At 58.7% G+C, this 18,643-nt stretch overlaps 5 protein-coding genes across 5 annotated transcripts; all 5 read right to left on the reverse strand.

Annotated features, from left to right (window-relative positions):
* Positions 1-5,961: 5,961 nt before the first annotated feature.
* Positions 5,962-7,107, reverse strand: LOC126159987 (Golgi associated RAB2B interactor protein 3-like). The gene has a single exon (XM_049916794.1). The coding sequence runs from the start codon at positions 7,105-7,107 to the stop codon at positions 5,962-5,964; it is 1,146 nt and encodes a 381-aa protein (XP_049772751.1).
* Positions 7,108-9,521: 2,414 nt separating this feature from the next.
* LOC126159988 (uncharacterized) lies at positions 9,522-11,402 on the reverse strand. Its single transcript, XM_049916796.1, has one exon. It carries the CDS (start codon positions 11,400-11,402, stop codon positions 9,522-9,524), a length of 1,881 nt encoding a protein of 626 aa, XP_049772753.1.
* Positions 11,403-11,479: 77 nt separating this feature from the next.
* Positions 11,480-11,950, reverse strand: LOC126159989 (keratin-associated protein 4-3-like). Its single transcript, XM_049916797.1, has one exon. The coding sequence runs from the start codon at positions 11,948-11,950 to the stop codon at positions 11,480-11,482; it is 471 nt and encodes a 156-aa protein (XP_049772754.1).
* Positions 11,951-15,358: 3,408 nt separating this feature from the next.
* Positions 15,359-16,405, reverse strand: LOC126159990 (trophinin-like). Its single transcript, XM_049916798.1, has one exon. The coding sequence runs from the start codon at positions 16,403-16,405 to the stop codon at positions 15,359-15,361; it is 1,047 nt and encodes a 348-aa protein (XP_049772755.1).
* LOC126159991 (uncharacterized) lies at positions 16,402-17,304 on the reverse strand. Its single transcript, XM_049916799.1, has one exon. The coding sequence runs from the start codon at positions 17,302-17,304 to the stop codon at positions 16,402-16,404; it is 903 nt and encodes a 300-aa protein (XP_049772756.1).
* Positions 17,305-18,643: the final 1,339 nt, after the last annotated feature.

An 18,643-nucleotide genomic window follows, 5' to 3' on the forward strand; every position in this document is an offset into this window, starting at 1 on the left:
GCAAAGGCAGTACTCCCTGTGAAGGCAGCAGTACTTGCGAAGGCATTACCCCTTGCGAAGGCAAAACTCCCTGCGAAGGGAGTCCTCCTTGCGAAGGCAACCCTCCGTGTCAAGGCAGCACTTCTAGCGAAGGCAGCACTCCTTGGAAGGCAGCACTCCTCGCGAAGGCAGCACCCCTTGCGAAGGCAGTACTACTTCCGAAGGCAGCACTCCTTGCGAAGGCAGCACTCCTTGCGAAGGCAGTACTCCTTGCAAAGGCAGCACTCCTTGCGAAGGCAGCACTCCTTGCGGAGGCACCACTCCTTCTGATTGCAGTACTCCATGCGAAGGCAACACTGCTAGCGAAGGCAGCACTCCTTGCGAAGGCAGCACTCCTTGCGAAGGCAGTACTCCTTGCAAAGGCAGCAAACCTTGCGAAGGCAGCACTCCTTGCGAAGGCTGCACTCTGTATGAAGGCAACAATCCTAGGGAAGGCAGCACTCGGTCCCAAGGCAGCACTCCTTGGGAAGGCAGCATTCCTTGCGAAGGCAGCACTCCTTGCGAAAGCAGGACTCCTAGCGAAGGCAGCACTCCTTGTGATGGCAGCGCTCCTTGCAAAGGCAGCACTTCTTGCGAAGGCAGCACACCTTGCGAAGGCAGCACTCCTTGCGGATGCAGCACTCCCTGCGAAGGCAGCACTCCTTGCGAAGGCACCACTGCTTGCGAAGGCAGCACTCCTTGCAAAGGCAGCACTCCCTGCAAAGTCAGCCCTCCTTGCGAAAGCAGCACTCCTAGCGATGCAGCACTCCTTGCGAAGCCAGCTCTCCTTAGAAGGGCAGCACTCCTAGCGAAGGCAGCACTCCTTGCGAAGGCAGCAATCCATGCAAAGGCAGCATTCCTTGTGAAGGCAGCACTCCTAGCGAAGGCAGCACTCCTAGCGAAAGCAGCACTCCTAGCGAAGTAAGCACTCCTAGCGAAGGCAGCAATCCTTGCAAAGGCGGCACTCCTTGCGAAGGCAACAGTCCATGCAAAGGCAGCACTCTTTGCGGAGGCAGCACTCTGTGCAAAGGCAGCACTCTGTGCAAAGGCAGCAGTCCTTGCGAAGGCAGCACTGTGCAAAGGCAGCACTCAGTGAGAAGGGAGCATTCCTTGCGAAGGCAGCACTCCTTGCGAAGGCAGAACTCCTTACGAGGGCAGCACTCCTTTTGTAGGCAGCACTCCTTGCGAAGGCAGCGCTCGTTGCGAAGGCAGCACTCCTGGCGAAGGCAGCACTCCTGGCGAAGGCAGCACTCCTTGCGAAGGCTGGACTCCTTGCGAAGGCAGCACTCCTTTCGAAGGCAGCACTCCTTGCGAAGGCAGCACTCCTTGCGAAGGCAGCACTCCTTGCGAAGGCAGCACTCCTTGCGATGGCTGCACTCCTTGCGAAGGCAGCACTCTGAGCAAAAGCAGCACTCCATGCGAAGGCTGCACTCCGTGCGATGGCAGCACTCCGTGCAAAGGCAGCAACCTGTGCGAAGGCAGCACTATGTGCATAGGCACCACTCCTTGCGAAGGCAGCACTCCCTGCGAAGGCAGCAATCCCTGCTGAGGCAGCCCTCTTTGTGAAGGAAGCACTCCTTGCGAAGGCAGCACTCCTTGCAAAGGCAGCACTCCTTGCGAAGGCAGAACTACTTGCAAAGGCAGCATACCGTGCAAAGGAAGCACTACTTGCGAAGGTTGCTTTCCGTGCGGAGACAGCACTCCGTGCAAAGGCAGCACTCTGTGCAAAGACAGCACACCGTGTGAAGGCAGCACCCCTTGCGAATCCACCACTACTTGCGAAGGCAGCACTCCGTGCGAAGGCAGCACTACGTGCGTAGGCACCATCCCTTGTGAAGGCAGCACTCCCTGTGAAGGCAGCACTCCTAGAGAACGCAGCACTCCTTGCGAAGGCATCACTCCTTGTGAAGGCAGCACTCTGTGCAAAGGCAGCACTCCCTGCGAAGGAAGCATACCTTGCGAAGGCACCACCCCATGCGAAGGCAGCACTCCCTGTGAAGGCAGCCCTCATTGCGAAGGCAGCACTCCTTGCGAATGCAGCACTCCTTGCGAAGGGAGCACTCCTTGCGAAGGCAGCACACCTTGCTAAGGCAGCACTCCTTGGAAGGCAGCACTCCTTGCAAAGGCAGTACACCCTGCGAAAGCAGAACTACTTGCGAAGGCATTACTCGTTGCGAAGGCAGCACTCCCTGCGAAGGCAGCCCTCTTTGCGAAGGCAGCCCTCCTTGCGAAGGCAGCACTCCTAGCGAAGGCAGCACTCCTTGCGATGGCAGCGCTCCTTGCAAAGGCAGCACTCCTTGCGAAGGCAGCACACCTTGCGAAGGCAGCACTCCTTGCGGATGCACCACTCCTTGCGAAGGCAGCACTCCCTGCAAAGGAAGCACTCCCTGCGAAGGCAGCCCTCCTTGCGAAAGCAGCACTCCTAGCGAAGGCAGCATTCCTTGCGAAGGTAGCTCTCCTTAGAAGGGCAGCACACCTAGCGAAGGCAGCACTCCTTGCGAAGGCATATCTCCTTGCGAAGGCAGCACTCCTTGCAAAGGCAGCACTCCTTGCGAAGGCACCACCCCTTGCGAAGGCAGCACTCCCAGCAAAGGCAGCCCTCATTGCGAAGGCAGCACTCCTTGCGAAGGCAGCACTCCTTGCGAAGGCAGCACTCCTTGCGAAGGCAGCACTCTTTGCGAAGGCACCACCCCTTGCGAAGGCAGCACTCCCTGCAAAGGCAGCCCTCATTGCGAAGGCAGCACTCCTTGCGAAGGCAGCACTCATTGGAAGGCAGCACTCGTTCAAAGGCAGTACTCCCTGAGAAGGCAGCACTACTTGCGAAGGCATTACCCCTTGCGAAGGCAGCCCTCCTCTCGAAGCCAGCCCTCCTTGCGAAGTCAGCACTCCTAGCGAAGGCAGCACTCCTTGTGAAGGCAGCACTCCTTGCGAAGGCAGTACTCCTTGCAAAGGCAGTACTCCTTGTGAAAGCAGCACTCCTTGCGGAGGCAGCACTCCTTGTGAATGCAGCACTCCTTGCGAAGGCAACACTCCTTGCGAAGGCACCACCCCTTGCGAAGGCAGCACTCCCTGCGAAGGCATTACCCCTTGTGAAGGCAGCACTCCCTGCGAAGGCAGCCCTCCTTGCGAAGGCAGCCCTCCTTGTGAGGGCAGCACTCCTAGCGAAGGCAGCACTCCTTGCGAAGGCAGCACTCCTTGCGAAGGCAGTACTCGTTGCAAAGGCAGCACTCCTTGCGAAGGCAGCCCTCCTTGTGAGGGCAGCACTCCTAACGAAGGCAGCACTCCTTGCGAAGGCAGCACTCCTTGCGAAGGCAGTACTCCTTGCAAAGGCAGCACTGCTTGCGAAGGCAGCACTCCTTGCGGAGGCACCACTCCTTCTGAACGCAGTACTCCTTGCGAAGGCAACACTGCTAGCGAAGGCAGCACTCCTTGCGAAGGCAGCACTCCTTGCGAAGGCAGTACTCCTTGCAAAGGCAGCACACCTTGCGAAGGCAGCACCTTGTGAAGGCTGCACTCTGTACGAAGGCAACACTCCTAGGGAAGGCAGCACTCGGTCCCAAGGCAGCACTCCTTGGGAAGGCAGCATTCCTTGCGAAGGCAGCACTCCTTGCGAAAGCAGCACTCCTAGCGAAGGCAGCACTAATTGTGATGGCAGCGCTCCTTGCAAAGGCAGCACTTCTTGCGAAGGCAGCACACCTTGCGAAGGCAGCACTCCTTGCGGATGCAGCACTCCCTGCGAAGGCAGCACTCCTTGCGAAGGCACCACTCCTTGCGAAGGCAGCACTCCTTGCAAAGGCAGCACTCCCTGCGAAGTCAGCCCTCCTTGCGAAAGCAGCACTCCTAGTGATGGCAGCACTCCTTGCGAAGCCAGCTCTCCTTAGAAGGGCAGCACTCCTAGCGAAGGCAGCACTCCTTGCGAAGGCAGCAATCCTTGCAGAGGCAGCATTCCTTGTGAAGGCAGCTCTCCTTGCGAAGGCAGCACTCCCTGCGTAGGCAGCACTGCCTGCGAAGGCAGCACTCCTAGCGAAGGCAGCACTCCTAGCGAAGGCAGCACTCCTAGCGAAGGCAGCACTCCTTGCGAAGGCAGCAATCCTTGCAAAGGCAGCACTCCTTGCGAAGGCAACAGTCCATCCAAAGGCAGCACTCCTTGCGGAGGCAGCACTCTGTGCAAAGGCAGCACTCTGTGCAAAGGCAGCAGTCCTTGCGAAGGCAGCATTCTGTGCAAAGGCAGCACTCTGTGAGAAGGTAGCATTCCTTGCGAAGGCAGCACTCCTTGCAAAGGCAGAACTCCTTACAAGGGCAGCACTCCTTTTGTAGGCAGCACCCCTTGCGAAGGCAGCACTCGTAGCGAAGGCAGCACTCCTGGCGAAGGCAGCACTCCTGGCGAAGGCAGCACTCCTTGCGAAGGCAGGACTCCTTGCGAAGGCAGCACTCCTTTCGAAGGCAGCACTCCTTGCGAAGGCAGCACTCCTTGCGAAGGCAGCACTCCTTGCGATGGCTGCACTGCTTGCGAAGGCAGCACTCTCAGCAAAAGCAGCACTCCATGCGAAGGCTGCACTCTGTGCGAAGGCAGCACTCCGTGCAAAGGGAGCAACCTGTGCGAAGGCAGCACTATGTGCATAGGCACCACTCCTTGCGAAGGCAGCACTCCCTGCGAAGGCAGCAATCCTTGCTGAGGCAGCACTCTTTGTGAAGGAAGCACTCCTTGCGAAGGCAGCACTCCTTGCAAAGGCAGCACTCATTGTGAAGGCAGAACTACTTGCAAAGGCAGCATACCGTGCAAAGGAAGCACTACTTGCGAAGGTTGCTTTCCGTGCGGAGATAGCACTCCGTGCAAAGGCAGCACTCTGTGCAAAGGCAGCACTCCGTGCGAAGGCAGCACCCCTTGCGAATCCACCACTACTTGCGAAGGCAGCACTCCGTGCGAAGGCAGCACTACGTGCGTAGGCACCATCCCTTGTGAAGGCAGCACTCCCTGTGAAGGCAGCACTCCAAGAGAACGCAGCACTCCTTGCGAAGGCATCACTCCTTGTGAAGGCAGCACTCTGTGCAAAGGCAGCACTCCCTGCGAAGGAAGCATACCTTGCGAAGGCACCACCCCATGCGAAAGCAGCACTCCCTGCGAAGGGAGCCCTCGTTGCGAAGGCAGCACTCTTTGCGAAGGCAGCACTCCTTGCGAAGGGAGCACTCCTTGCGAAGGGAGCACTCCTTGCGAAGGCAGCACTCCTTGCGAAGGCAGCACTCCTTGGAAGGCAGCACTCCTTGCAAAGGCAGTACTCCCTGCGAAAGCAGAACTACTTGCGAAGGCATTACTCTTTGCGAAGGCAGCACTCCCTGCGAAGGCAGCCCTCTTTCCGAAGGCAGCCCTCCTTGCGAAGGCAGCCCTCCTTGCGAAGGCAGCACTCCTAGCGAAGGCAGCACTCCTTGCGATGGCAGCGCTCCTTGCAAAGGCAGCACTCCTTGCGAAGGCAGCACACCTTGCGAAGGCAGCACTCCTTGCGGATGCAGCACACCCTGCGAAGGCAGCACTCCTTGCGAAGGCACCACTCCTTGCGAAGGCAGCACTCCTTGCAAAGGCAGCACTCCTTGCGAAGGCAGAACTACTTGCAAAGGCAGAATACCGTGCAAGGGAAGCACTACTTGCGAAGGTTGCTTTCCGTGCGGAGATAGCACTCCGTGCAAAGGCAGCACTCTGTGCAAAGACAGCACTCCGTGCGAAGGCAGCACCCCTTGCGAATCCACCACTACTTGCGAAGGCAGCACTCCGTGCGAAGGCAGCACTACGTGCGTAGGCACCATCCCTTGTGAAGGCAGCACTCCCTTTGAAGGCAGCACTCCAAGAGAACGCAGCACTCTGTGCAAAGGCAGCACTCCCTGCGAACGAAGCATACTTTGCGAAGGCACCACCCCATGCGAAGGCAGCACTCCCTGCGAAGGGAGCCCTCATTGCGAAGGCAGCACTCCTTGCGAAGGCAGCACTCCTTGCGAAGGGAGCACTCCTTGCGAAGGCAGCACTCCTTGCGAAGGCAGCACTCCTGGGAAGGCAGCGCTCCTTGCAAAGGCAGTACTCCCTGCGAAAGCAGAACTACTTGCGAAGGCATTACTCTTTGCGAAGGCAGCACTCCCTGCGAAGGCAGCCCTCTTTGCGAAGGCAGCCCTCCTTGCGAAGGCAGCACTCCTAGCGAAGGAAGCACTCCTTGCGATGGCAGCGCTCCTTGCAAAGGCAGCACTCCTTGCGAAGGCAGCACACCTTGAGAAGGCAGCACTCCTTGCGGATGCAGCACTCTCTGCGAAGGCAGCACTCCTTGCGAAGGCACCACTCCTTGCGAAGGCAGCACTCCCTGCAAAGGCAGCACTCCCTGCAAAGGCAGACCTCCTTGCGAAAGCAGCACTCCTAGCGAAGGCAGCACTCCTTGCGAAGGTAGCTCTCCTTAGAAGGGCCGCACTCCTAGCGAAGGCAGCACTCCTTGCGAAGGCATATCTCCTTGCTAAGGCAGCACTCCTTGCAAAGGCAGCACTCCTTGCGGATTCACCACCCCTTGTGAAGCCAGCACTCCCAGCAAAGGCAGCTCTCATTGCAAAGGCAGCACTCCTTGCGAAGGCAGCACTCCTTGCGAAGGCAGCACTCTTTGCGAAGGCACCACCCCTTGCGAAGGCAGCACTCCCTGCAAAGGCAGCCCTCATTGCGAAGGCAGCACTCCTTGCGAAGGCAGCACTCCTTGCGAAGGCAGCACTCCTTGCGAAGGCAGCACTCCTTGCGAAGGCAGCACTCATTGGAAGGCAGCACTCGTTCAAAGGCAGTACTCCCTGAGAAGGCAGCACTACTTGCGAAGGCATTACCCCTTGCGAAGGCAGCCCTCCTCTCGAAGGCAGCCCTCCTTGCGAAGACAGCACTCCTAGCGAAGGCAGCACTCGTTGTGAAGGCAGCACTCCTTGCGAAGGCAGTACTCCTTGCAAAGGCAGTACTCCTTGCGAAAGTAGCACTCCTTGCGGAGGCAGCACTCCTTGTGAATGCAGCACTCCTTGCGAAGGCAACACTCCTTGCGAAGGCACCACCCCTTGCGAAGGCAGCACTCCCTGCGAAGGCATTACCCCTTGTGAAGGCAGCACTCCCTTCGAAGGCAGCCCTCCTTGTGAAGGCAGTCCTCCTTGTGAGGGCAGTACTCCTAGCGTAGGCAGCACTCCTTGCGAAGGCAGCACTCCTTGCGAAGACAGCACTCTTTGCGAAGGGAGCACAACTTGCGAAGGCAGCACTCCTTGCGAAGGCAGAACTCCTTACGAGGGCAGCACTCCTTATGTAGGCAGCAACCCTTGCGAAGGCAGCACTCGTTGCGAAGGCAGCACTCCTGGCGAAGGCAGCACTCCTGGCGAAGGCAGCACTCCTTGCGAAGGCAGGACACCTTGCGAAGGCAGCACTCTGAGCAAAAGCAGCACTCCATGCGAAGGCTGCACTCTGTGCAAAGGCAGCACTCCGTGCAAAGGCAGCAACCTGTGCGAAGGCAGCACTATGTGCATAGGCACCACTCCTTGCGAAGGCAGCACTCCTTGCGAAGGCAGCACTCCTTGCGAAGGGAGCACTCCTTGCGAAGGCAGCACTCCTTGCGAAGGCAGCACTCCTTGGAAGGCAGCACTCCTTGCAAAGGCAGTACTCCCTGCGAAAGCAGAACTACTTGCGATGGCATTACTCTTTGCGAAGGCAGCACTCCCTGCGAAGGCAGCCCTCTTTGCGAAGGCAGCCCTCCTTGCGAAGGCAGCACTCCTAGCGAAGGCAGCACTCCTTGCGATGGCAGCGCTCCTTGCAAAGGCAGCACTCCTTGCGAAGGCAGCACACCTTGCGAAGGCAGCACTCCTTGCGGATGCAGCACTCCCTGGAAAGGCAGCACTCCTTGCGAAGGCACCACTCCTTGCGAAGGCAGCACTCCCTGCAAAGGCAGCACTCCCTGCGAAGGCAGACCTCCTTGCGAAAAACAGCACTCCTAGCGAAGGCAGCACTCCTTGCGAAGGTAGCTCTCCTTAGAAGGGCAGCACTCCTAGCGAAGGCAGCACTCCTTGCGAAGGCATATCTCCTTGCGAAGGCAGCACTCCTTGCAAAGGCAGCACTCCTTGCGAAGGCACCACCACTTGTGAAGGCAGCCCTCCTTGCGAAGGCAGCACTCCTAGCGAAGGCAGCACTCCTTGCGATGGCAGCGCTCCTTGCAAAGGCAGCACTCCTTGCGAAGGCAGCACACCTTGCGAAGGCAGCACTCCTTGGAAGGCAGCACTCCTTGCAAAGGCAGTACTCCCTGCGAAAGCAGAACTACTTGCGAAGGCATTACTCGTTGCGAAGGCAGCACTCCCTTCGAAGGCAGCCCTCTTTGCGAAGGCAGCCCTCCTTGCGAAGGCAGCACTCCTAGCGAAGGCAGCACTCCTTGCGATGGCAGCGCTCCTTGCAAAGGCAGCACTCCTTGCGAAGGCAGCACACCTTGCGAAGGCAGCACTCCTTGCATATGCAGCGCTCCCTGCGAAGGCAGCACTCCTTGCGAAGGCACCACTCCTTGCGAAGGCAGCACTCCCTGCAAAGGCAGCACTCCCTGCGAAGGCAGCCCTCCTTGCGAAAGCAGCACTCCTAGCGAAGGCAGCACTCCTTGCGAAGGTAGCTCTCCTTAGAAGGGCAGCACTCCTAGCGAAGGCAGCACTCCTTGCGAAGGCATATCTCCTTGCGAAGGCAGCACTCCTTGCAAATGCAGCACTCCTTGCGAAGGCACCACCCCTTGCGAAGGCAGCACTCCCAGCAAAGGCAGCCCTCATTGCGAAGGCAGCACTCCTTGCGAAGGCAGCACTCCTTGCGAAGGCAGCACTCCTTGCGAAGGCAGCACTCTTTGTGAAGGCACCACCCCTTGCGAAGGCAGCACTCCCTGCAAAGGCAGCCCTCATTGCGAAGGCAGCACTCCTTGCGAAGGCAGCACTCATTGGAAGGCAGCACTCGTTCAAAGGCAGTACTCCCTGAGAAGGCAGCACTACTTGCGAAGGCATTACCCCTTGCGAAGGCAGCCCTCCTCTCGAAGGCAGCCCTCCTTGCGAAGTCAGCACTCCTAGCGAAGGCAGCACTCCTTGTGAAGGCAGCACTCCTTGCGAAGGCAGTACTCCTTGCGAAGGCAGTACTCCTTGTGAAAGCAGCACTCCTTGCGGAGGCAGCACTCCTTGTGAATGCAGCACTCCTTGCGAAGGCAACACTCCTTGCGAAGGCACCACCCCTTGCGAAGGCAGCAGTCCCTGCGAAGGCATTACCCCTTGTGAAGGCAGCACTCCCTGCGAAGGCAGCCCTCCTTGCGAAGGCAGCCCTCCTTGTGAGGGCAGCACTCCTAGCGAAGGCAGCACTCCTTGCGAAGGCAGCACTCCTTGCGAAGGCAGTACTCGTTGCAAAGGCAGCACTCCTTGCGAAGGCAGCCCTCCTTGCGAAGGCAGCACTCCTTGCGGAGGCACCACTCCTTCTGAACGCAGTACTCCTTGCGAAGGCAACACTGCTAGCGAAGGCAGCACTCCTTGCGATGGCAGCACTCCTTGCGAAGGCAGTACTCCTTGCAAAGGCAGCACACCTTGCGAAGGCAGCACCTTGTGAAGGCTGCACTCTGTACGAAGGCAACACTCCTAGGGAAGGCAGCACTCGGTCCCAAGGCAGAACTCCTTGGGAAGGCAGCATTCCTTGCGAAGGCAGCACTCCTTGCGAAAGCAGCACTCCTAGCGAAGGCAGCACTCCTTGCGAAGCCAGATCTCCTTAGAAGGGCAGCACTCCTAGCGAAGGCAGCACTCCTTGCGAAGGTAGCACTCCTTGCAAAGGCAGCACTTCTTGCGAAGGCAGCACACCTTGCGAAGGCAGCACTCCTTGCGGATGCAGCACTCCCTGCGAAGGCAGCACTCCTTGCGAAGGCACCACTCCTTGCGAAGGCAGCACTCCTTGCAACGGCAGCACTCCCTGCGAAGTCAGCCCTCCTTGCGAAAGCAGCACTCCTAGCGATGGCAGCACTCCTTGCGAAGCCAGCTCTCCTTAGAAGGGCAGCACTCCTAGCGAAGGCAGCACTCCTTGCGAAGGCAGCAATCCTTGCAAAGGCAGCATTCCTTGTGAAGGCAGCTCTCCTTGCGAAGGCAGCACTCCCTGCGTAGGCAGCACTGCCTGCGAAGGCAGCACTCCTAGCGAAGGCAGCACTCCTAGCGAAGGCAGCACTCCTAGCGAAGGCAGCACTCCTTGCGAAGGCAGCAATCCTTGCAAAGGCAGCACTCCTTGCGAAGGCAACAGTCCATCCAAAGGCAGCACTCCTTGCGGAGGCAGCACTCTGTGCAAAGGCAGCAATCTGTGCAAAGGCAGCAGTCCTTGTGAAGGCAGCATTCTGTGCAAAGGCAGCACTCTGTGAGAAGGTAGCATTCCTTGCGAAGGCAGCACTCCTTGCGAAGGCAGAACTCCTTACGAGGGCAGCACTCCTTTTGTAGGCAGCACCCCTTGCGAAGGCAGCACTCGTAGCGAAGGCAGCACTCCTGGCGAAGGCAGCACTCCTGGCGAAGGCAGCACTCCTTGCGAAGGCAGGACTCCTTGCGAAGGCAGCACTCCTTTCGAAGGCAGCACTCCTTGCGAAGGAAGCACTCCTTGCGAAGGCAGCACTCCTTGCGATGGCTGCACTCCTTGCGAAGGCAGCACTCTCAGCAAAAGCAGCACTCCATGCGAAGGCTGCACTCTGTGCGAAGGCAGCACTCCGTGCAAAGGGAGCAACCTGTGCGAAGGCAGCACTATGTGCATAGGCACCACTCCTTGCGAAGGCAGCACTCCCTGCGAAGGCAGCAATCCTTGCGGATTCACCACCCCTTGTGAAGCCAGCACTCCCAGCAAAGGCAGCCCTCATTGTGAAGGCAGCACTCCTTGCGAAGGCAGCACTCCTTGCGAAGGCAGCACTCTTTGCGAAGGCACCACCCCTTGCGAAGGCAGCACTCCCTGCAAAGGCAGCCCTCATTGCGAAGGCAGCACTCCTTGCGAAGGCAGCACTCCTTGCGAAGGCAGCACTCCTTGCGAAGGCAGCACTCCTTGCGAAGGCAGCACTCATTGGAAGGCAGCACTCGTTCAAAGGCAGTACTCCCTGAGAAGGCAGCACTACTTGCGAAGGCATTACCCCTTGCGAAGGCAGCCCTCCTCTCGAAGGCAGCCCTCCTTGCGAAGACAGCACTCCTAGCGAAGGCAGCACTCCTTGTGAAGGCAGCACTCCTTGCGAAGGCAGTACTCCTTGCAAAGGCAGTACTCCTTGCGAAAGCAGCACTCCTTGCGGAGGCAGCACTCCTTGTGAATGCAGCACTCCTTGCGAAGGCAACACTCCTTGCGAAGGCACCACCCCTTGCGAAGGCAGCACTCCCTGCGAAGGCATTACCCCTTGTGAAGGCAGCACTCCCTGCGAAGGCAGCCCTCCTTGTGAAGGCAGTCCTCCTTGTGAGGGCAGTACTCCTAGCGAAGGCAGCACTCCTTGCGAAGGCAGCACTCCTTGCGAAGGCAGTACTCGTTGCAAAGGCAGCACTCCTTGTGAAGGCAGCACTCCTTGCGGAGGCACCACTCCTTCTGAACGCAGCACTCCTTGCGAAGGCAACACTGGTAGCGAAGGCAGCACTCCTTGCGAAGGTAGCACTCTGTGCAAAGGCAGCACTCTGTGCAAAGGCAGACGTCCTTGCGAAGGCAGCATTCTGTGCAAAGGCAGCACTCCGTGAGAAGGGAGCATTCCTTGCGAAGGCAGCACTCCTTGCGAAGGCAGAACTCCTTACGAGGGCAGCACTCCTTTTGTAGGCAGCACCCCTTGCGAAGGCAGCACTCGTTGCGAAGGCAGCACTCCTGGCGAAGGCAGCACTCCTGGCGAAGGCAGCACTCCTTGCGAAGGCAGGACACCTTGCGAAGGCAGCACTCTGAGCAAAAGCAGCACTCCATGCGAAGGCTGCACTCTGTGCGAAGGCAGCACTTCATGCAAAGGCAGCAACCTGTGCGAAGGCAGCACTATGTGCATAGGCACCACTCCTTGCGAAGGAAGCACTCCTTGCGAAGGCAGCACTCCTTGCGAAGGGAGCACTCCTTGCGAAGGCAGCACTCCTTGCGAAGCCAGCACTCCTTGGAAGGCAGCACTCCTTGCAAAGGCAGTACTCCCTGCGAAAGCAGAACTACTTGCGAAGGCATTACTCTTTGCGAAGGCAGCACTCCCTGCGAAGGCAGCCCTCTTTGCGAAGGCAGCCCTCCTTGCGAAGGCAGCACTCCTAGCGAAGGCAGCACTCCTTGCGATGGCAGCACTCCTTGCAAAGGCAGCACTCCTTGCGAAGGCAGCACAACTTGCGAAGGCAGCACTCCTTGCGGATGCAGCACTCCCTGCGAAGGCAGCACTCCTTGCGAAGGCACCACTCCTTGCGAAGGCAGCACTCCCTGCAAAGGCAGCACTCCCTGCGAAGGCAGACCTCCTTGCGAAAAACAGCACTCCTAGCGAAGGCAGCACTCCTTGCGAAGGTAGCTCTCCTTAGAAGGGCAGCACTCCTAGCGAAGGCAGCTCTCCTTGCGAAGGCAGCACTCCTTGCGAAGGCACCACCACTTGTGAAGGCAGCCCTCCTTGCGAAGGCAGCACTCCTAGCGAAGGCAGCACTCCTTGCGATGGCAGCGCTCCTTGCAAAGGCAGCACTCCTTGCGAAGGCAGCACTCCTTGCGAAGGCAGCACTCCTTGCGAAGGCAGCACTCTTTGCGAAGGCACCACCCCATGCGAAGGCAGCACTCCCTGCAAAGGCAGCCCTCATTGCGAAGGCAGCACTCCTTGCGAAGGCAGCACTCCTTGCGAAGGCAGCACTCCTTGCGAAGGCAGCACTCCTTGCGAAGGCAGCACTCATTGGAAGGCAGCACTCGTTCAAAGGCAGTACTCCCTGAGAAGGCAGCACTACTTGCGAAGGCATTACCCCTTGCGAAGGCAGCCCTCCTCTCGAAGGCAGCCCTCCTTGCGAAGACAGCACTCCTAGCAAAGGCAGCACTCCTTGTGAAGGCAGCACTCCTTGCGAAGGCAGTACTCCTTGTGAAGGCAGTACTCCTTGCGAAAGCAGCACTCCTTGCGGAGGCAGCACTCTTTGTGAATGCAGCACTCCTTGCGAAGGCAACACTCCTTGCGAAGGCACCACCCCTTGCGAAGGCAGCACTCCCTGCGAAGGCATTACCCCTTGTGAAGGCAGCACTCCCTGCGAAGGCAGCCCTCCTTGTGAAGGCAGTCCTCCTTGTGAGGGCAGCACTCCTAGCGAAGGCAGCCCTCATTGCGAAGGCAGCACTTCTTGCGAAGACAGCACTCTTTGCGAAGGGAGCACACCTTGCGAAGGCAGCACTCCTTGGAAGGCAGCACTCCTTGCAAAGGCAGTACTCCCTGAGAAGGCAGCACTACTTGCGAATGCATTACCCCTTTCGAAGGCAGCACTCCCTGCGAAGGCAGCACTCCCTGCGAAGTCAGCCCTCCTTGCGAAAGCAGCTCTCCCAGCGATGGCAGCACTCCTTGTGAAGCCAGCTCTCCTTAGAAGGGCAGCACTCCTTGCGAAGACACCTTCCCTTGCGAAGGCAGCACTCCCTGCAATGGCAGCCCTCATTGAGAAGGCAGCACTCCTTGCGAAGGCAGCACTCCTTGCGAAGGCAGCACTCCTTCGAAGGCAGCACTCATTGGGAGGCAGCACTCGTTGCAAAGGCAGTACTCCCTGAGAAGGCAGCACTACTTGCGAATGCATTACCCCTTTCGAAGGCAGCACTCCCTGCGAAGGCAGCCCTCCTCTGGAAGGCAGCACTCCTTGCGATGACAACACTCCTAGCGAAGGCAGCACTCCTTGCGAAAGCAGCACTCCTTTCGAAGACAGTACTCCTTGCAAAGGCAGCACTCCTTTTGAAGACACCCTGCGAATGCAGATCTCTGTGCAAAGGCAGCACTCCGTGGGTAGGCAGCACTAAGTGCGAAGGCTGCACTCCGTACGAAGGCAGCACTCCTTGCAAAGGCAGCACTGCCTGCAAAGGCAGCAGTCCCTGCGAAGCCAGCCCTCCTTGCAAAGCAGCACTCCTAGTGATGGCAGCACTCCTTGCGAAGGCATATATCCTTACGAAGGCAGCACTCCTTGCAGAGGCAGCACTCCTTGCGAAGGCACCAACCCTTGCGAAGCCAGCACTCGCTGCAAAGGCAGCCCTCATTGCGAAGGCAGCACTCCTTGCGAAGGGAGCACTCCTTGCGAAGGCAGCACTCCTTGCGAAGGCAGCCCTCTTTGTGAACGCAGCACTCCTTGCGAAGGCAACACCCCTTGCAAAGGCAGCACTCCCTGCAAAGGCAGCACTCCTTGCGAAGGCACCACCCCATGCTAAGGCAGCACTCCCTGTGAAGGCAGCACTTATTGCGAAGGCAGCACACTGTGCGTAGGCTGCACTCCGTGTGAAGGCAGCTATCTGTGCGAAGGCTGCACTCCGTGCGAAGTTAGCACTCCTTGCGAAGGCAGCACTCCCTGCGAAGGCAGCACTCCTTGCGATGTCAGCACTCCTTGCGAAGGCAGCACTCCCTGCATAGGCAGCACTCCCTGCGAAGGCAGCCCTCCTTGCGAAGGCAGCACTCTGTCAAAGGAAGCACTCTGTGTGAAGGCAGCACTATGTGCGAAGGCTGCACTCCGTGCGAAAGAAGACCTCCTTGCGAAGGCAGCACTCCTTGCAAAGGCAGCTCTCCTTGTGAAGGCAGCTCTCCTTGCGAAGGCAGCTCTCCCTGCGTAGGCAGCACTCCCCGCGAAGGCAGCACTCCTAGCAAAGGCAGCACTCCTAGCGAAGGCAGCACTCCTTGCGAAGGCAGCAATCCTTGCAAAGGCAGCACTCCTTGCGAAGGCAACAGTCCATGCAAAGGCAGCACTCCTTGCGGAGGCAGCACTCTGTGCAAAGGCAGTACTCCCTGCAAAGGCAGCACTCTGTGCAAAGGCAGCACTCCTTGTGAAGGCAGCACTCCTTGCGAAGGCAGCACTCCTTGCGAAGGCAGCACTCCTTGCAAAGGCAGCACTCCTTGCAAAGGCAGCACTTCTTGCAAAGGCAGCACTCCTGGCAAGGGAAAACTCCTTACGAAGACAGCACTCCCTACAAAGGCAGCCCCCGTTGCGAAGGCAGCACTCCTTGCGAAGGCAGCACTCCTTGCGAAGGCAGCACTCCTTGCAAAGGCAGCACTCATTGGAAGGCAGCACTCATTGCAAAGGCAGTACTCCCTCTTTGCGAAGGCAGCCCCTCCTTGCGAAGGCAGTACTCCCTGCAAAGGCAGCACTCTCTGCGAAGGCAGCCCTCCTTGCGAAAGCAGCACACTCCTTGGGAAGGCAGCACTCATTGGAAGGCAGCACTCGTTGCAAAGGCAGTACTGCCTGAGAAGGCAGCACTACTTGCGAAGGCATTACCCCTTGCGAAGGCAGCACTCCCTGCGAAGGCAGCCCTCCTCTCGAAGGCAGCCCTCCTTGCGAAGACATCACTCCTAGCGAAGGCAGTACTCCCTGCGAAGGCAGCCCTCCTTGCGAAGGCAGCCCTCTTTGCGAGGGCAACACTCCTAGCGAAGGCAGCACTCCTTGCGAAGGCAGCCCTCCTTGTGAAGGCAGTACTCCTTGCAAAGGCAGCACTCCTTGCGAAGGCATCACCCCTTGCGGAGGCACCACTCATTCTGAACGCAGCACTCCTTGCGAAGGCAACACTGCTATCGAAGGCAGCACTCCTTGCGAAGGCAGCACTCCTTGCGAAGGCAGTACTCCTCGCAAAGGCAGCACACCTTGCGAAGGTAGCACTCCTTGCGAGGGCTGCACTGTGTACGAATGCAACACTCCTAGCGAAGGCAGCACTCTGTCCCAACGCAGCACTCCTTGGGAAGGCAGTACTCCTTGCGAAGGCAGCACTCCTTGCGAAGGCAGCACTCCCTGCGTAGGCAGCACTCCTTGCGAAGGCAGCACTCCTTGCGAAGGCAGCACTCCTTGCGAAGGCAGCACTCCTTGTGAAGGCAGCACTCCTAGCGAAGGCAACAGTCCTTGCGATGGCAGCGCTCCTTGCAAAGGCAGCACTCCTTGCAAAGGCAGCACTCTTTGCGAAGGCAGCACTCCTTGCGGATGCAGCACTCCCTGCGAAGGCAGCACTCCTTGCGAAGGCACCACTCCTTGCAAAGGCAGCACTTCCTGCAAAGGCAGCACTCCCTGCGAAGTCAGCCCTCCTTGCGAAAGCAGCACTCCTAGCGATGGCAGCACTCCTTGCGAAGCCAGCTCTCCTTAGAAGGGCAGCATTCCTAGCGAAGGCAGCACTCCTTGCGAAAGCAGCACTCCTTGCAAAGGCAGCACTGCTTGCAAAGGCACCAGCCCTTGCGAAGGCAGCACTCCCTGCAAAGGCAGCCCTCATTGTGAAGGGAGCACTCCTTGCGAAGGCAGCACTCCTTGCGAAGGCAGCACTCCTTGCGAAGGCAGCACTCCTTGTGATGGCAGCACTCTTTGGGAGGCAGCACTCGTTGCAAAGGCAGTACTCCCTGAGAAGGCAGCACTAATTGAAAATGCATTACCCCTTGCGAAGGCAGCACTCCCTGCGAAGGCAGCCCTCCTCTCGAAGACAGCCCTCCTTGCGAAGACAACACTCCTAGCGAAGGCAGCACTCCTTGCGAAGGCAGCACTCCTTTCGAAGGCAGTACTCCTTGCGAAGGCAGTACTCCTTTTGAAGGCAGCACTCCTACCGAAGGCACCACACCCTGCGAATGCAGATCTCTGTGCAAAGGCAGCACTCCGTGGGAAGGCAGCACTACGTGCGAAGGCTGCACTCCTTGCGAAGGCAGCACTCCTTGCGAAGGCAGCACTCCTTGTGAAGGCAACATTCCTTGTGAAGGCAGCTCTCCTTGCGAAGGCAGCACTCCCCGCGTAGGCAGCTCTCCCTGCGAAGGCAGCACTCCTAGCGAAGGCAGCACTCCTAGCAAAGGCAGCACTCCTAGCGAAGGCAGCACTCCTTGCGAAGGCAGCAATCCTTGCAAAGGCAGCACTCTTTGCGGAGGCAGCACTCTGTGCAAAGGCAGCACTCCCTGCAAAGGCAGCACTCTGTGCAAAGGCAGCACTCCTTGCGAAGGCAGCACTCCTTGCGAAGGCAATTCTCCTTGCGAAGGCAGCACTCCTTGCAAAGGCAGCAGTCCTGGCGAAGGCAAAACCCCTTATGAAGACAGCACTCCCTACAAAGGCAGCCCTCGTTGCGAAGGCAGCACTCCTTGCGAAGGCAGCACACCTTGCGAAGGCAGCACTCCTTGCAAAGGCAGCACTCATTGGAAGGCAGCACTCGTTGCAAAGGCAGTACTCCCTCTTTGCGAAGCAGCCCTCCTTGCGAAGGCAGCACTCCTAGCGAAGGCAGCACTCCTTGCGATGGCAGCGCTCCTTGCAAAGGCAGCACTCCTCGCGAAGGCAGCACACCTTGCGAAGGCAGCACTCCTTGCGGATGCAGCACTCCCTGCGAAGGCAGCACTCCTTGCGAAAGCAGCACTCCTTGCGAAGGCAGCACTCATTGGAAGGCAGCACTCGTTGCAAAGGCAGTACTCCCTGAGAAGGCAGCACTACTTGCGAATGCATTACCCCTTGCGAAGGCAGCACTCCCTGCGAAGGCAGCCCTCCTCTCGAAGGCAGCCCTCCTTGCGAAGGCAGCACTCATTGCGAAGGCAGCACTCCTTGCGAAGGCAGTACTCCTTGCAAAGGCAGCACTCCTTGCGAAGGCAGCACCCCTTGCGGAGGCACCACTCCTTCTGAACGAGGCACTCCTTGCGAAGGCAACACTGCTAGCGAAGGCAGCTCTCCTTGCGAAGGCAGCACTCCTTGCGAAGGCAGTACTCCTTGCAAAGGCAGCACACCTTGCGAAGGCAGCACTCCTTGCGAAGGCTGCACTATGTACGAAGGCAACACCCCTAGCGAAGGCAGCACTCTGTCCCAAGGCAGCAGTTTATGGGAAGGCAGCACCCCTTGCGAAGGCAGCACTCCTTGCGAAGGCAGCACTCCTTGCGAAGGCAGCACTCCTTGCGAAGGCAGCACTCCTTGTGAAGACAGCATTCCTTGCGAAGGCAGCACTCCTAGCGAAGGCAGCCCTCATTGCGAAGGCAGCACTCCTTGCGAAGGCAGCACTCTTTGCGAAGGGAGCACTACTTGCGAAGGCAGCACTCCTTGGAAGGCAGCACTCCTTGCAAAGGCAGTACTCCCTGCGAAAGCAGAACTACTTGCGAAGGCATTACCCCTTGCGAAGGCAGCACTCCCTGCGAAGGCAGCCCTCTTTGCGAAGGCAGCCCTCCTTGCGGAGGCAGCACTCCTAGCGAAGGCAACAGTCCTTGCGATGGCTGCGCTCCTTGCAAAGGCAGCACTCCTTGCGATGGCAGCACTGCTTGCGAAGGCACCACTCCTTGCGAAGGCAGCACTCCCTGCAAAGGCAGCCCTCATTGCGAAGGCAGCACTCCTAGCGAATGCAGCACTCCTTGCGAAGGCAGCACTCCTTGCGAAGGCAGCACTCCCAGCGTAGGCAGCACTCCCTGCGAAGGCAGCACTCCTAGCGAAGGCAGCACTCCTACCGAAGGCAGCACTCCTTGCGAAGGCAGCAATCCTTGCAAAGGCAGCACTTCTTGCGAAG

The sequence above is a fragment of the Schistocerca cancellata genome, unplaced genomic scaffold (genome assembly GCF_023864275.1).
Source record: "Schistocerca cancellata isolate TAMUIC-IGC-003103 unplaced genomic scaffold, iqSchCanc2.1 HiC_scaffold_1150, whole genome shotgun sequence".
Lineage (NCBI taxonomy): Eukaryota > Metazoa > Arthropoda > Insecta > Orthoptera > Acrididae > Schistocerca > Schistocerca cancellata.

Bases quoted from the DNA above. Each gene is read 5' to 3' on its own strand.
- LOC126159987 (XM_049916794.1), bottom strand. From the start codon at position 7,107: ATGCCTTCGCAGGGAGTGCTGCCTTCGCAAGGGGTGGTGCCTTCGCAA.
- LOC126159988 (XM_049916796.1), bottom strand. From the start codon at position 11,402: ATGCCTTCGCAGGGAGTGCTGCCTTCGCAAGGGGTGGTGCCTTCGCAA.
- LOC126159989 (XM_049916797.1), bottom strand. From the start codon at position 11,950: ATGGAGTGCTGCTTTTGCTCAGAGTGCTGCCTTCGCAAGGTGTCCTGC.
- LOC126159990 (XM_049916798.1), bottom strand. From the start codon at position 16,405: ATGAGGGCTGCCTTTGCAGGGAGTGCTGCCTTCGCAAGGGCTGGTGCC.
- LOC126159991 (XM_049916799.1), bottom strand. From the start codon at position 17,304: ATGAGTGCTGCCTTTGCAAGGAGTGCTGCCTTCGCAAGGTGTGCTGCC.